The 15129-nt window shown below is 47.0% G+C and overlaps 1 protein-coding gene across 3 annotated transcripts; it reads right to left on the bottom strand.

Moving 5' to 3' along the window:
- Positions 1–1783: 1783 nt before the first annotated feature.
- Positions 1784–13725, bottom strand: ZADH2 (zinc binding alcohol dehydrogenase domain containing 2). 3 transcript variants are annotated; one of them, XM_010356709.2, is made up of 2 exons: positions 13005–13725; positions 1784–6516 (listed from the first exon to the last, which is right to left on the bottom strand). In XM_010356709.2, exons 1-2 carry the CDS (start codon positions 13211–13213, stop codon positions 5592–5594), a joined length of 1134 nt encoding a protein of 377 aa, XP_010355011.2. In that variant the 5' UTR covers positions 13214–13725; the 3' UTR covers positions 1784–5591. The 3 variants fall into 3 exon arrangements, with proteins under 3 accessions (XP_010355011.2, XP_030781773.1, XP_030781771.1); XM_030925913.1 differs by having other exon boundaries at positions 12579–13147; XM_030925911.1 differs by having other exon boundaries at positions 7963–13147.
- Between the last annotated feature and the right edge of the window lie 1404 nt (positions 13726–15129).

Raw genomic sequence — 15129 nt, forward strand, 5'->3', positions numbered from 1 at the left:
TTGTCTCTTAAAAAAAAAAAAAAAAAAAAAAAAAAAAAAAAAAAAAAAAAATTAGTCAGGCATGGTAACGCACACCTGTAGTCTTAACTTTACTGAGGAGGCTGAGGTGGGAGGATCGCCTGGGGCCAGCAGGTCAAGGCTGCAGTGAACCGAGATCATGCTACTATACTTCAGTCTGGGCGACAGAGCAAGACCCTTTCTCAAAAAAACAAAAACAAAAATAGAAATTGAGTCTTCTCATTCACAAGGGCCAGAGACGGGGGCAGGCTCCTTCCAGCTCTAGGTTTCTGCCAGCAACCATGGACCTCCAGGGTTTCAGCATCTACAGCAACCCCTCCTCTAAGGACACCATTCCTTACCCACGTTTCAACACATCCCACCAACCAAAGAAACCACCCATTGGATCATTCTAAGATCCTGTTCAGTTCTTTAGGTGCCAAGCATAAGACACCATAATTTTATGAGGATTTTTCTGAGCTCTAAGCATAAATCCATCTTTCACATTAGATGCTACCACCTGTGTGCAGGCTATTTTAATTATTTTAATTTCATATCATTTCAAAGAAACCATCAGATAGTGCTCCTCAAGGGACATTTTGGCTTGGGGTGGAGGCACATGTTCAAATTTCTGTACTTAGGCCAGGTATGGTGGCTCATGCCTGTAATCCCAGCACTTTGGGAGGCCGAGGTGGGAGGACTGCTTGAGCCCAGGAGTTTGAGACCAGCCTGGGCAACATGGTAAAACCTCATCTCTACTAAAAAATACAAAAAAAAAAAAAAAAAAAAGAAAAAATTAGCCATGCATGGTGATGCGCACCTGTAGTCCCAGCTATTCAGGAGACTGAGGTGGGAGGATGGCTTGAACCAGGGAGGTTGAGGTTGCAATGAGCCATGATTGCACCACTGCACTCCAGCCTGGGTGATAGCCGAGATCTTGTCTCAAAAACAAACAAACAAACAAACAAGTCTGCCCAGTGCTTCTCAGCATACACGAAAATGTATTGGTTTTCCCCAAACTCTGCTCACCATGATACTTCCCCTACGGCTTGAGGGCACCCCAACATGCTTCCTGAGGACAGTCAAGCCTCCTGGGATGCAGTGAGCTAGCACCGATGGGCAGGTCTATAATGGGCAAGAATAGACTCGAGGACAGTGTGGACCACAAGGCCCCTTTAGTCTTGCCACTGTGTCATACTAGCTACTCAGCTAGGGAAGGAATTAAACAGGATTCAAGCAGACATAATTGAAATATGTACTTTTTTGACTTCCTGTGAATATCAACTACTACGAAGAATCACTTGATCTGACACATATTATTAAAATGTTGTGTTTTGTATAACTGTTTTTTTTTTTTTTTTTTTTTTTTTTTTTTTGCCAATGTTCCATAGTTGGTTCATGGTAACAGCAATAAGGTTCTCATGCCAAGCATTCCTCCTTTTACAAGAGGGATAGCATGATGCTATAAGCCTAGGAAAAATAAAATTCAAAGTTTAAAATAAAAATAAAATAGAGTAAGACCTACTATTTGATAGCACAACAGGGTGACTATAAACAATAATAACTGTACATTTTAAAATAACTGAGTGGAGCTGGATTGTTTGCAACTCAATGGATAAATGCTTGAGGAGGCAGATACCCCATTCTCTATGATGTGCTATTTCACATTGCATGCCTGTTTCAAGACATCTCATGTACCCCATAAATATATACACCTTCTAGATACCCACAAAATTTAAAAATAGAAAAAAATGAAAAAGTTTAAAACGACCACACCAACCCGTACTGATAATCCAGTTTTGTATTTTGACTTTTGAAATATGATCACAAACGTTTAATGCTGGGCCATAACTAGGAAATTAGATACTGAACATCGAACTTCCGACAAAAAAGTCCATGAAGTTTACATAGATAATTCTTGTTTAACTAATAAAATATTTAATAAAACGAGAGTAGAAAGTATAGAGAAGAAAATTATGAATTCATCAAATCAGGCCATTTTGCATCCAGACTGCATTCAGAAAACTTTTTAACACCTAGGAGATGGTTATCCAAAGTTGATAGTGCCTGGTCTTTTTTTCATTGTTTTTGCTCTGAAAGCTGTGCATTACTCATCTATTTTTACAGAAATCTGAAATACAGTATTTATCCCATATGTCCACATGGTAAAGTAATCAAGAAAAATATTTTCAGTGCTTAGCACCCCCACCCCAATTTAAAGGAAACCCTGACTGTAGTAAATTCATGCTAACTGAGAACTCCGGGGAAGGGGTTAAAACATTACCCAGGTACAAGTCGGGTGGCTATTATAAATGTTACCCAAATAAAAGCCAGAAACAGGAAGCCAAAAACCAGGTCCCTAAGGCAGGCATGTGTCTTAAATGATATCATTTGTCAAGTTTCCAGCATCTTGTGGTGGTGAACACAAAAAGAAGGTCTGTGTTGTACTGAGGACATTACATCCTCATTAGCTGGAATGTTCCACAAGTACATAACGCAGGATTTTCATTTTAATAAGAAGCAGCTACTTGTCACTGCACTTTCATTAGATAAACACAGAATGTAATACTAATGACCATTTACAGAGACTCTATCCTACTCCTGAGGTACTTCATCCAGATGAAATCATATAATGACAATTTATAGAATAGATGATGCAAAACTTCCTTCATTTCTTTGCAAACTATTCCCTGAAATCTTTTTTTTTTTTAATGAAGTCAGTTAACAGCAGTAGTCATCATCAAAGGAACCCCTAAATGACACTGCTGGTATTTTCTGCCTGCAAAACAGGTTTGAACGAATAGCATTTGGCTCTTTAGAAGTCATAACCAAATGGTAACAGATCACTGGGACTCCTCAGTTTCCCAGAGGCAAGCTCCTTCTACCCTGCCCGGCTGGTGACCTTAAGCCCGACATGCAGAGAAGTCCACACTGAGAAATAATTTACCCATTGGGATTGTTCCACCCCGTCCCCTTCTCTAAAACAAAGACTGACAATTGCCCTGAATTATGGATGTACTTTTTGTGATATGTATTACAGTTCACAAGAAAGGTGTTGAGACCATCGTACCATTTCACCTCCCATTAGAGGCTGGTCTTGAACAATAATCCCAGAAGATGAAACTGATGCTGAACTATGACCCTCAATTTACAAATCATTTTTCAAAAGAATAAAAAAAAAGTTTAAACATATTTTTGGCATTATCTGAATGGGCGGAATCTTTCATGCTTGTTTTCTAAGAATAAGTGAAAACAGCATGCCGTGCACTTTCTTAGTTTGTGGACAGAGAGAACATGAGGTTTTCAGATTATATTTTATTTTAATCCTGGGTGTTTGAATTTTATTTTTACATAGCTGAATTTAGTATATTCCCTCAAAACATAATAAATTTCTATTCTGTAGCTTAAGGGATCCATCAGTTAAAATGTTGGTCTTTCATCTTTATTACCCTCCCATTAAAATGAAAGAAACCGGACTCACTTCAGTTTCGAAGCAGCAATTTAATTGGTAATGCCCTTAGTCCCCAAGTCTTTACAAAGGGAGAAAGTACATTATTGCTTAGATTTCACACATCTATCTGCATAAGAGGCAACTAAGCCTTTTGGACATCGACTATGTTAAATTTAATAATATTCTTTGATTAGATTATTTTATTACAACATTTTTCCATTACCAGTCATTTCCTGTGCACAGTTACATTCATAAAACCTGCTCCCCCCCTCCTTTGTTTGTTTGTGAATGTAAAAGAGAGGCAAAGTCTCTTTCCATGTTGCTGTGGCTGTTAAGTCTGAAAGGGACGGATGAATAACTAAGCACCACACTGGACAGGCTTTCCTAGTCCTCTGCACCAGTAACCCTTTGCTATAATAAGGACACAAAGAGCCTCGCATCAGGCCGCTACCCTTCTTCATAACTCAAAAGCGTCACAGTGGCAATAGCCTCTAGTGCTATTTGTCTTTAGTGCAGTTGTGACACTTCGGCATGATCCATAATTTGGCAGCTATTTACCGCGACATTTCCCTTCAGTGCAGCCATAACATTCAGTGAAGCCATTATTTGGTTCCATTTACCATATAAATTGTATTGTTGTGCATGCATGCTAGCAGCTACATTAGGTACCTGAAAATGAGTAAATCTTGTAAAATACATACTAACAGCTATTCAGCAGTAGGATTTCCTTGCTCCTGAGATGGAAGGAAAGAAAAATTAAATACGGTCCCCAACTTTCCTAGAGCATCTTTAATTGCGTCCATATTTATTGAGCAGGTTAGATACACCGAAACCTAAGACTTTGAAAAATAATCTGGTGGGCTTCACCTTCAATTAGAAGGGCACCGTGGGGTTTCAGTGCAATGGTGACAGCGGCAGCAGTCTTCAGGGCACTAAAGGTTAAGAGGGAAGCCGATGAGCCACAGGCGTGATTCAGAAGAGAGGGTGCAGGTTTTGCTGCTTTTCCTGTGTGGTCAGTGGGTGAATGTGGGACATCAGGTTGTAGTGCTAAGGAGCATCTCATTCCACCAGAACACGTGGAGAGGGAAACAGGAATGCAGAATGAGCGGCTGCTGTTCTGTTCCCAGAATCAGAGGTAACATAGAGCTTCTAGTTTGAAAGCCTCTAAGGAAAAGCAAATGTATTCTTCCTTGAGATGACTGAGGTCCCTACAGTGCACAGGGCGATGGGACGTGCCTTACCTCGGGCATTGCAGCACACTGTTATTAAGGCCTTGTGGTGTGCCTAGACAGCGGTTCCCTCCTGGGGCCCGTTTTGTGGCGAACCCTCACTGTGAAAGGAGCGCATACTTTTCTTTCCTGTGCCTATATTAATTTTAAGTCCCCCTAATCTCTGTGGTTTCCCTTTCCAAAACCTACTTTCTGTCTATGTAAGTTTTCAACATTAATTTGCTGCTTCAGAGGGAAGAGAACATTTCCATTTCACATGTGCCTTACCAGGATGATGGTAGATAAAAGCCATTACGTGCTACTTCTTCAAAACACATCTGTGTTCACAGAATAATTTTTCTAATAACAAAATCAAATTTGGGAGGAAATTCCCCCACATGTCCATTTAGATAGTTGGTTAGTGATTTATAGGAAAAAAAGGAGCATTTCCTGAGGATACAGATTCTGAAAATATATGGCTGGCTTTTGCTACACGTCTCACTCATGAACTGCTTATTAGCATAAGACCAAATTCTCCCAAAGCAAAGATTCTTTCGGGAACCACTTTCAAAACTGATTTTAAAATCTGATCAAGCTGAAGACATACTGACTCGATCAGATCTGGCATCAGGAATGAATTTAGTTCCCTGGAACAACAAATCTGGAACGAGACCATCCATGACTAAAGAATTGAATATAAGCGTTTTCCCTCTTAGCCATGGAGGGAAGTTTTATTAGCACTTTTTTCCCCCCCAAGGGAAGAGGAGGAGGAGGAGGAGGAGGAGGAGGAGAAGGAGAGACCTATTCATTAACACCTTACTTTTGTTTTAAGAAATATTATATCCATTACCAACTAAAAATAAATTGATTTGAGTAATTCTGAGACATAAAGTGCCCATTTTCTTTCTCCTTTGATTTATGTCATTGTTCTGTTTTTACAGCTTACTGTTGACAGAGTGAGGTAATTCAACTACAATTTTTCCAGTGTTTTTTCCCATGTACATATAATTGACAGCACGGAATATGGACTCCAGGCCAGTAAACCTGCCCTCTGGAGACAGATCTCCAAGGTCCACCTCACAAACCAGGTCTCCACTCACACACATCTCAAGCAAGTGCCCCATGGCTGCTTGATACTTAGAAAGGTAATGGTTCAGGAAGAAGCCCTGCACGCTGGCAGATTTCTTGAGCAGTTTGGCTGGCAATGTTCCTGCTTTCACAGGTGAAAGGCCAGTAGGAGTTTGGTAGCCAGAGATGAACCCTATTACTATCAAGCGCCCTTTGGTAGCCAGGGCGTCTACAGCCAAGTCAAACATGGCTCCCCCAACAGATTCATAGACCACATCGACACCTTCAGGGTACTCCTGCTTAAGGACAGTACCTACGGGTTCAGTTTTATAGTTGATAGGACGATCACAGCCAAGAGATTTCAGAAAAGCAGACTTTTCATCAGAAGAGCAGGTTCCAATTACATGGCACTTTGCCTTCTTTGAAAGCTGCACGGCAAACTGGCCCGTTCCCCCAGCTGCTGCTGTCACCAAAACTTTTTTCCCTTCCGATAGTTCTCCGAGCTCTTTCAGGCTGATGTATGCGGTGGTGCCACTTACCAGCAGGGTAAGATACTCGGGTTTCACTGAGGGCACTGGAGTTGCAATGTTGGCAGGCACAACTGTGTACTCAGCAAAAGAACCAGGTGCCATGTAAGCCACAGCTTGGCCAACTGTGTATCTGGCACTAGCAGAGAGGCCTAGGGCCACCACCTCCCCAATGCCTTCGAAACCTATGTCAAAGGGAGGCTTAACTGAGGAGTCATAGCGGCCTGCTGAATAGTTGATGTCAGATGCGTTAACACCAACAAATCTAAAAGAAAACAAACAAACAAATATATTACGATGGGTTTTTTGTTAGGCATTTAGATTCTGCTTAGAGAAATTCCTCTAGTTCTGGCTACTGTGGAGGGGTTGCTAAGCTATACAATCTGATCGAATTTGAGAAAATTAGTCCTGCTGCCCAGATAAAAAAAGAAATTACACAAGTATTAGTTCAACATGCTTTGTACTCAGTTTTTGGCATATTTTATCCTGTCATCAGTTTAGAAATAATTTCATATCATTTTAAATGGCAAGTTGTTTGTTTCACATGCCATTTGTTTCTGCTTTCTTTCAAAAGTAGAAATAAGCAAAAAAAAAAAAAAAAAACAACAAAAAAAAGAAAGAGTCAGGAAGTTCTCATTACATATAAACTTCACTGGAGCTGTGAGTTGGAAATTAATTGGCCTCTTAACAGAGATGTTAAAAACAACACTGGGATAAAATACATTCAAAGAAGTAGACTTGTATTGATTCTGGCAACAATTTAACACTTAAGATAATAATAGTAATGACAATGATATTATTAAAGATTGATGTAATGTACAAGGTCACTGGTTGCTACATGTTCCTGCAGGGGTTGTTTGAAGCACTGTTAGAGTGGCTGTCGCAAATTTTCTTTCTGATGTAACTACATCCAGTGTGAAAATATGCATTTTGATTAATTGAACAAAAATTGGGTAGAGCGATTTTTATGAAACATTCAACATTTCACAGTCCTTTTCAGATGAAAAGGAAAGCAAATCGTCACTATATTTTTCCTCAGCAAGAAGCAGAGACATAACTTGATTAATACCAGATGATAATTTTCATTTTGGTATTCAGAGTCAATTTAATTGCGAGGCCAGTATTTTTCCCAGCTTTTTTCATCTCAGTATACCTCATAACAAAAATATCCTGATACATAGGAGGAAAAAAGCCATCTACTAAGAATGTCAGTAGGTGGCTTAGACACATAACGGAAGACCCTAAAAATGTCATTTCCACCTGTAATAGAATGGAAAGGTAATAGTAACTAGTGGCAGGAGGAAAGCTGTTAAGTAGGTCATTTTAAAGGAATTCACTTTTAACTTAATAAACCAAAACTGTCCTGTATGCAATACACTTTCACTGTGATATAGATAATACTCTGCGCTTATAAATGCTCACTTATGATCATCCCCGTGTATCTACAGGACAGAAAAGTCTCTGTACATTGCAGAAATAAGAACACAGGGAGCAACTGCTTTCTGTGATGTCAAGCTGCATTCAGACGCTAGCACACCACACAGCCTCAATAACACCCTACACAATTCCATACCCATAGAAGATACACAATCACGAGAAGAGGGGAAGATGAGTTTTGCTGGTTTCTCATTTGGCATTTAATATCAAGATGCCTATGTTCTAATTTTTTTTTTCCTACATTCTATTTTTAGAGAAGGGAAAAAGAACCTACCATCTTTCCTTTAAATTTACATAATTTTCAAGGCCTGGCGTTTTAAAAAGGACCCACTTCCCGGGAGCTTGCTTGTGGACTTCACAGCAGCAGCTCAGGGCAGAGCCAGCTGGAACCGTCTCCGTGCCTCTGCCTTAGGCTGTAAAGCAAACTCCAGGAAAGGTGCCCATGGGGGTGGAAGTGACGGCAGGGTTTGCTCTGGAGGTGGGGGGACAGGAGCCGACCCACTGCCAGTTGTATTCTGCGCCATCCTTTGCCCATGATTAACCCATCCCACGCCCTTCATCCCTCCCGGCTTGTCCCCCTGGTGTCTCCGCAGTCCCAAAGGCAGTGGCCGCTCCTCTGCAGGGAGACCTCGCCTTGGGCTCGGAGGGACGCCCGGGCGGCCAGCTCCTCTGCGACAGCAGCCCTCAGAGTCCTCCCCACCTCGGAATGGGCACGCCCTGGGGGCTCTACAGGAGGAAAACGCAACTCCCCCTCTCCCCGCCCCAGGCTGTGGTTTGCCACTTCCTGGGAAGAGGTGGAGAGATGCAGCAGGACGCGCACCGGAGCAGCCTGGGGAGCGCGCACAGGCGCTGGACCCGGTTAGCAGAGGCCAAGTTTGGGAGGGGGGAGTGGGGCTCTGCTGGGAGCTGGGGTGGCTGCAGCCAGCCAGCGGCTGCTTAAGTTTGCCAGGGGGCTTTGCTTGAAAAACCACACCAAACATCGTAGTTATTCGCAAGGGCAAGCGCTGGAGAGGTGGCAGCAGACGAGCGGGGCCCGTGTGCCCGTCCAGGCTCCGTCCGTCCAACTCCCTCTCCCTCAGAAGTGCCTGCCGCCGCAGTCCTCAGCTCCAGCCGTGCAGTCCTGCGGCCTCCCCTCCGCCACCACGGAGAGGGGGATCATTGACCCCAACTCCAGGGCGGGTCGGGACCGCGCAGGCCAGGCGCCGCGGTAGAGTGGAGGCTCCTCAGGCCTGCGACCATGACCTCGGCCTCTCCGGGCCAGGCGGCGGCCCCGGCAGGCGCGCCCAGTCCGTGCCCTTCGTCCCAGCGCTGGCCGCGCAGCTCCGCCCGGGTGGACAAGTTCTCTCCGAGTCCCGCACATGAGGCGCGCCGGAGCGCAGTGGCCACCAGACAGGGCCCGCCGGTGGCTTGACCATGACCTTGGCCTCGCAGGCACCCCCATTTCTCACTCTCGCTCTCCTGCCCTGCCGTCTTCTAAATTGTCTGCGTCGTGGGTGAAGGAGGCTTAGGCTGGCTGACGGCAAGCGCCCGCGGTGGCTCGGTTGGCTCCTCGCACGGCGCTGTCTCCCTGGTCTCCCTGCCCCCGGTTCGCTGACCCCACCTCCACCGGTATCCCCTTTTTGACACGGCTTCACCCCCGCGGCTGTTGGGGACCCTCCACAGTCCGGGACCCGCCTGAGTCCTTACCTCTGCGTGAGCGTCCGCAGCTTGCGCCTTCTGCTCCACCAGAAACAAGTTCAAGCGCAGCCGGCGCAAAGCGAACGGGGGGCTTGGGATGCTGAGCAGGGGCGGAAGGGCCAGGGAGCCACAGAAAGCCAAGAAAGACACGCTGGGAAGGATGCGAGCATTTGGAGACCCTCCCTGTAACCCCCTTTAATTAAAAATATGTGCATGCAATGAGTGCAGGATTCCAGTAATCCGACGGGAGGACCCACTTGAGACTAAAATCCAGGAACCCCAGGAAAAAAGAATAGGACCGGCGCAGGCATTCTCCAAATCTATACCCTTCTAGAGTCACCAGCTTATATGTACTAAAAAGTGCTAAACTCCCTCATCTTGTTTACTGAGAAACAGAGCGATCCTGCGGAGGGGAGGGGAACGCTTTCCTCTGAACAAAAACCAAAGGCGAGGATTCAAGTCCAGAGTAAAAGCCTTCAATACTGGGAGACAAAACAAAGTCGCCCAAAGCAGACCTGCCTTAAGAAAAAAAAAGAAAAGAAAAGAAAAGGAAAAGAAAGGAAAAAAGAGAAAGAAACGAAGAAAGAAAAGAAAGACAAGAAAAAAGTGTGTGTGTGTGTGGGGGGGAATCTCGGCCTGAAGAGTCAGCAGAAAATACTGTTCCCCTCCCGTAAGCAACAAACCGTTCATCAAAAACGCCTTCCCCATCCCCCACCTTCCCTTAGCCATTCCTACAAACTCTTTGCTCCATTATCTTACACTTCAGCAGAAAATCGTTAGAAATATTTGGAAACGAAATAATCTGTCACCTTCTTACGGAAAAAGCTAAAAATAGTGCATAAACTGACTTAACCTGGGGGTGTCTCTTTTTCTTTTCTGAAGACTGAGCGTAGAGGGGGAGATGGGAAGTTGTTCTCGGATACATAAAACAGTAAGGTAAGGACTGGATAAAGGACCATCAATTATACATTCTATAGGGATTTTATACACCCCTTCTTACATCTTTTCTAAATAGTAAACTTTATTATCCTAAATCAATGTCTATCTTACAAGCACATCCCTCCCTGTGAATGAAGAATTTGTATTTTCTGCTAAGATGCAATGAAATGTGCAAATGGCTCACTGAAATAAAAAAAAAAAAAGAGTACAATTAAAACCTCCAAACATCTTTCCAAACACGTGAATTTAAGCTTACTCAATTCATTCTAGAGCGGATTTTATGATGATAAAAATGAGAAGCACTTGCATAAAATTTTAAAGCAATTAACATTGCTTAGGGGAGATTTGGTCTAGGATTAAAATGAACTAACATGCAGTGAATTATTAAGCCTCTATTCTTAAAAAATTCGGTAAAATGTTACATCCACTGACACTGTTTGCAAGAATACAGGATCTTCCTACAACGTGGTGGTGGGAGCAGATTTTCCAACAGAGTAGGGAAAGGGGGAGAAAAGATTCCGTCCCCTCCCAACTCAAAAGAAAACTGGCCCCATTCTTTTCCGTTAAGGATTCAAGGAAGAAACTAGAGGTCAGGTTGTTCATATGGAGATACTATTTATATTAAAGGGATTCTTGGCATGTGTGCAGGGAAAAAAAGAGGCATGGATTGTAAAGTTGAGCACACTGAGGAGCTCCAAACATGGGAGTCTGCACTCCCGCGCTCTGACCACAGAATTCAGGGATCCACTTGTCTCCCGCCCCGGGACCAACCCTGGTGATCCAGCGCAGGCAGTGCCTAGGCACCCTGGCTCTGCCTCTCTCTCCAGGGAAGAACTTGCCCTTTGGGGAAGGGGAAAGGGAGGGGTCCTAGGGCAGAAGTAAGCTTGAAGGAAGAGGAATCACAGGAGGAAAAAACCCCACAGAGCTGATTAACACCCGCAGGTAGAGAGGCCCAGGAGACCCAGCGCAGCCGGCAGGAGCCCTCTCCACTTCTCCATCGAAGGCGGGTGGTCCCACCAGGCTGTGGCTTATAGTTCTCTAACGTCCCACCTTCCCCCTGCCCCTCCTCGCTCAGTCGCCTCCTCCCCATATCACACTATTTCCAAAAGGAATTTTATTCACAAACTTGTGTGTGTGTTTATACTAGTATTTGCAGTCAAGAATATACTTTATCAGAGGGAGAAAAAGGGAAAAACCCTGTGTGGAACTTCTTGCCCGTCAAAGTTTGTTGGGAAATCTTTTCAGTCTGGTGTCATTTCAACTTCTAGGAAATCACTCGTGCGTTTTGTGTGCTCCCCGTGAAAACACACTCAAGCCCTTCTTTTTAGCTGGGCTGTGTGCACGCTCTCAACAGCACTGGCATTTCATCCCATAATGAATCAATCCTCTGCTGTGTCCACAGCCAATGCAAACATTTTCAAGGATCCCTACACACTCCCCTTTAAGCCATTCCAGACCAGTCCCCCACCCCCGCCTCCACACAATCCCACCCATGGTTCAAATCATTCTTCGCAAAAGGTTTCCAAAAGTTTTATACCCTATCAGCATTCTTCCATACTACAGTCTTGTTAGGAAGGCTAATAGGAATCTCGAAAATGGACAGATTAAATGCTACACCAAGCTACTTAGGAAGGGTACATTTTGTCCTTCAGTCCGTGCATGGGACTTTGCGGTACTTTCTAGCACAGAATTTACAACAAAGTTACAGTCAGAACTTACTCCTCCCCTTCGATATTATTATTAAACTTGAAACATGCAGCACTGTAACCATTTCGATGGGACTTTGCAGGCCTCTGCAGAGGGCAGAGAGGAGCGCCTTGCCAGCCAAGTCGGGCAGCCAGGGACCCACGGAGCAGAGACCCAAGCGGGCATGGCTCCGATACAGAGTGAGGTCCGTTTCCTCCCTGTTGCTTCGCCAGTTACTAAAGATGAGTGAGGCGGAAACACACTACGGTGGGGAGCGTGGGGGGGTGAAGAGCCAGAAGGTCTTGCAACAACCCGGTGTCACCTGAATGTCTGCAAAACGTGCCAGCAAAGGCAGCCATGCCCCCACCCCGACCCTGGCCCAGCTGCCCAGGACACCCGCCACGCGGGGGTCGTTACACTCAGGGGACAGACAACAGTCACGCTGCATTGACAACACTCAGACAACACCGGCGAGGTGCACACCCACACACCCAACAACAGGCTCCGCCACTGCGAGGCGGCTGCCAACCTGGAGGGAACAGGGAAAGCCAGCCGGGTCCCAGCCTCCTTCCTCCAAAGCACGTTTACCTAAACGTCTCAGTTTGCGTCCAGGCTGCTCCCGCTCCACCCTAAAGATTATGTCAACGCAGGAACTGTGGGTGCGCGCAGGCGGGCCGGCGGGGAGCCTCCCCTTCTGGGTCCCGTCGGTTTTATTTCGGGAGCGGGAGGGGGGAGGAGGGAGGGCTGGAGGAGGGGAGGGGAATCCCAAATTAAAATAACCCTCAGTTATGAGGACGTTCGGTGGCATCGGATATTCACACCAGCAACAGTCACATCACATTCTCCTTCGCCAGATGGCGGCGGGTTCAACTTCCCGGGATCTCGCAAAGTCAGGCTGTGCGCCCGAGCGCGCGCCGGAGTGTGGGCACGCGGGCGGGCTGGGGACGGCGGGAGCGGCGCTGCGCGAGCCGGGGGCGAGGACGGGGTCGTGGGGCGGGAGGGCGCCGGGCTCACCGGTTCCGGACGAGGAGGTCTCCGTCCCCGGGGAGAGGCACCGGGCAGTCCCGGCTCAGGGTGACGGCCTCGCGGAAGTTGGGGCTCAGCCGGGTCACCACCAGCTTCTGCATGGCTCGGGGAATGGCGGAGCCCTGGAAGTCCAGGAAGTGGCGGGCGTACGACATGTCCACGATGGCCCGGGCCCCGGAGGACGCCAGCCGCAGCATGGCCCGCGCCTCCGTCCGCTCTCTGCGCCGACGCTGGCCGGGGTCGGGCCCCGCCCGGGCCGCTCGGCTCGCAATGCTCTGCTCGGCTAGGGCGGGCGGGTCCGCCCCTCCTCCGGCCGGCGCCCTCCCCCCGGCTCCCCCCTCTTCCCCGCGTCGCCAGCTCCCGCTCCCCCCGCCTCCCCGGCGCCGGCGCAGCCCCCGCGAACCCGGGCGCACCACCCCTGGTGTCCCGGCCTGGGGACCGCTGTCGCCCCGGCCGCTGCTCCTTTAATCTTTTTGTTTTGGTTTGAATCTGCTCGGCGCAGACTGGCCAAGGATCCTCTTCGCCCTCCCCCTTCCTCCTGGCGCGGGAGAGGCACCGGATATCCCCACCCTCCTTGGGCTCTAAAAGCCGGATTTGACTCCTCTTGGGCAAGGGGCGGGGGGGCGGCGGGCAAGGGGGACGGGGAACTCGCGCGTCCCACGGTCGTCCGCGGCCCCGAGCCGGCGGCAACCCCGGGCGTCCCCGGAGCGGCGCGGCGGCCGGCGCAGGCGCCTCCCCTTCCCGTGCGAAGCGTTCACTTCCTTGCAAGGTGGTACGAATCAACCCCGAGCGCGGCCCGGGCGGCGGGGCACGACCGGGGGCCCCGGGCTGGGCGGGGAGCCCCTGCCGCCGCCGCACGCGCACCCGCACCGACCGCGGGGCGGGGAAAAGTCCAGTGCCTCCCGCGCCCCAGGCTGGTGGCTTCCTGTCCCCGGAACGCCTTGCCCGTGCCTTCTGTCCACGGTCTGTCCCATGCAAGTTGCACGAACTAAGCCATTTTATTTATTTTGGCCTAGATTTCATGTTTTTCCATGAACGTTTTAAGTAGCTCTACAAGACTGTTACAGGTTTCCCACTGGGAGAGAACACACATATTGAAAACCAGAAGGCCAAACTCCCAGAGCACAGACGCATTTTAAAGTTCTAGGTGGGAATGCCCAGAGACCTAACTGAATTGGAGACGTTGCACTGATGTGTGAGGACCTCATTTTCGAACACAGCTAGAAAGATCTGTCGTTCCATCGTGTCCGTTTTCTCCCTACTGGCGTGCATTGACCAAGTATCAATTCACTGTTCATAGAGGGGCCAAATTAAATAATTTCCACACTTTTCTGTGATGAACTAAGTCCATCTTTAAATTTTTATTTATATTGTAAATTTTAATTTTAAAAATCTATTACTTTTCGGTTACCCACGAATTACCAAAATGTAAAAGCCACTCTGGGCTCCTCCCCAGCCAAATCTAACCCCTAACCTGAGATTGCGAAAGCAACACAGGTTTTTTTCCCCCCCAAATGTAGGACATGCTTCACCCAAGGGTAGTTTGGATGCACGTGGTTGAGTGTGTATGAATGTGCAAGTGTGTGTATGTGTATGTGTGTGTGTTGGGGGGGACTAACAGGTTTTAAAATCTGCAGGAACTAATGTCTACTTAACTTAGAACATATGGGTTTTACCTAGTATCAGCCAGTGGATTACAATAACAACACTGAATGTCTTCCTCCAATGTACAGTCTTTTATGTTATGCTGTATTAAGATTTCTTCTTTTTTTTTGTCATATTGTTTAGCTCCGAAAAAAAGAAAACAAAGCAATTAAAAAGATTGACAGGTATGGTTTGTGAGAGACCTATTTGTAATTGTCAGGGTGACGTTGGCGAGAGGAGGAGGAGTAAAATCTGAAGCAGGAAAAGCAGCTCGATGTGTCTGTCTATCAGTTGAGACTGTCTGAAAGCTCTGCGATCCGAATGTGTGTTATATTTCACTGAAAAGAGGAGAGAGCGAGAGTGCATCTCCCTCTCTCCCAGGAGTTTGGGGGGGGGAACAGTCCACGCTCATCTCGCCCACCCAGTGAATGTCTGCTCTTCACCCCCTTTGCACACACTCTCCGGGTTG

The sequence above is a fragment of the Rhinopithecus roxellana genome, chromosome 21, assembly GCF_007565055.1.
Source record: "Rhinopithecus roxellana isolate Shanxi Qingling chromosome 21, ASM756505v1, whole genome shotgun sequence".
Classification (NCBI taxonomy): Eukaryota; Metazoa; Chordata; class Mammalia; order Primates; family Cercopithecidae; genus Rhinopithecus; species Rhinopithecus roxellana.

What these genes read in the sequence shown, in the direction of transcription:
- ZADH2 (XM_010356709.2), bottom strand. Translation starts at nt 13,213, where the DNA reads ATGCTGCGGCTGGCGTCCTCCGGGGCCCGGGCCATCGTGGACATGTCG. An exon ending in GACCTCCTCGTCCGGAACCG is followed by an intron (nt 6,517 to 13,004) that starts GTGAGCCCGGCG and finishes GTTTTCTTTTAG; the next exon opens with ATTTGTTGGTGTTAACGCAT.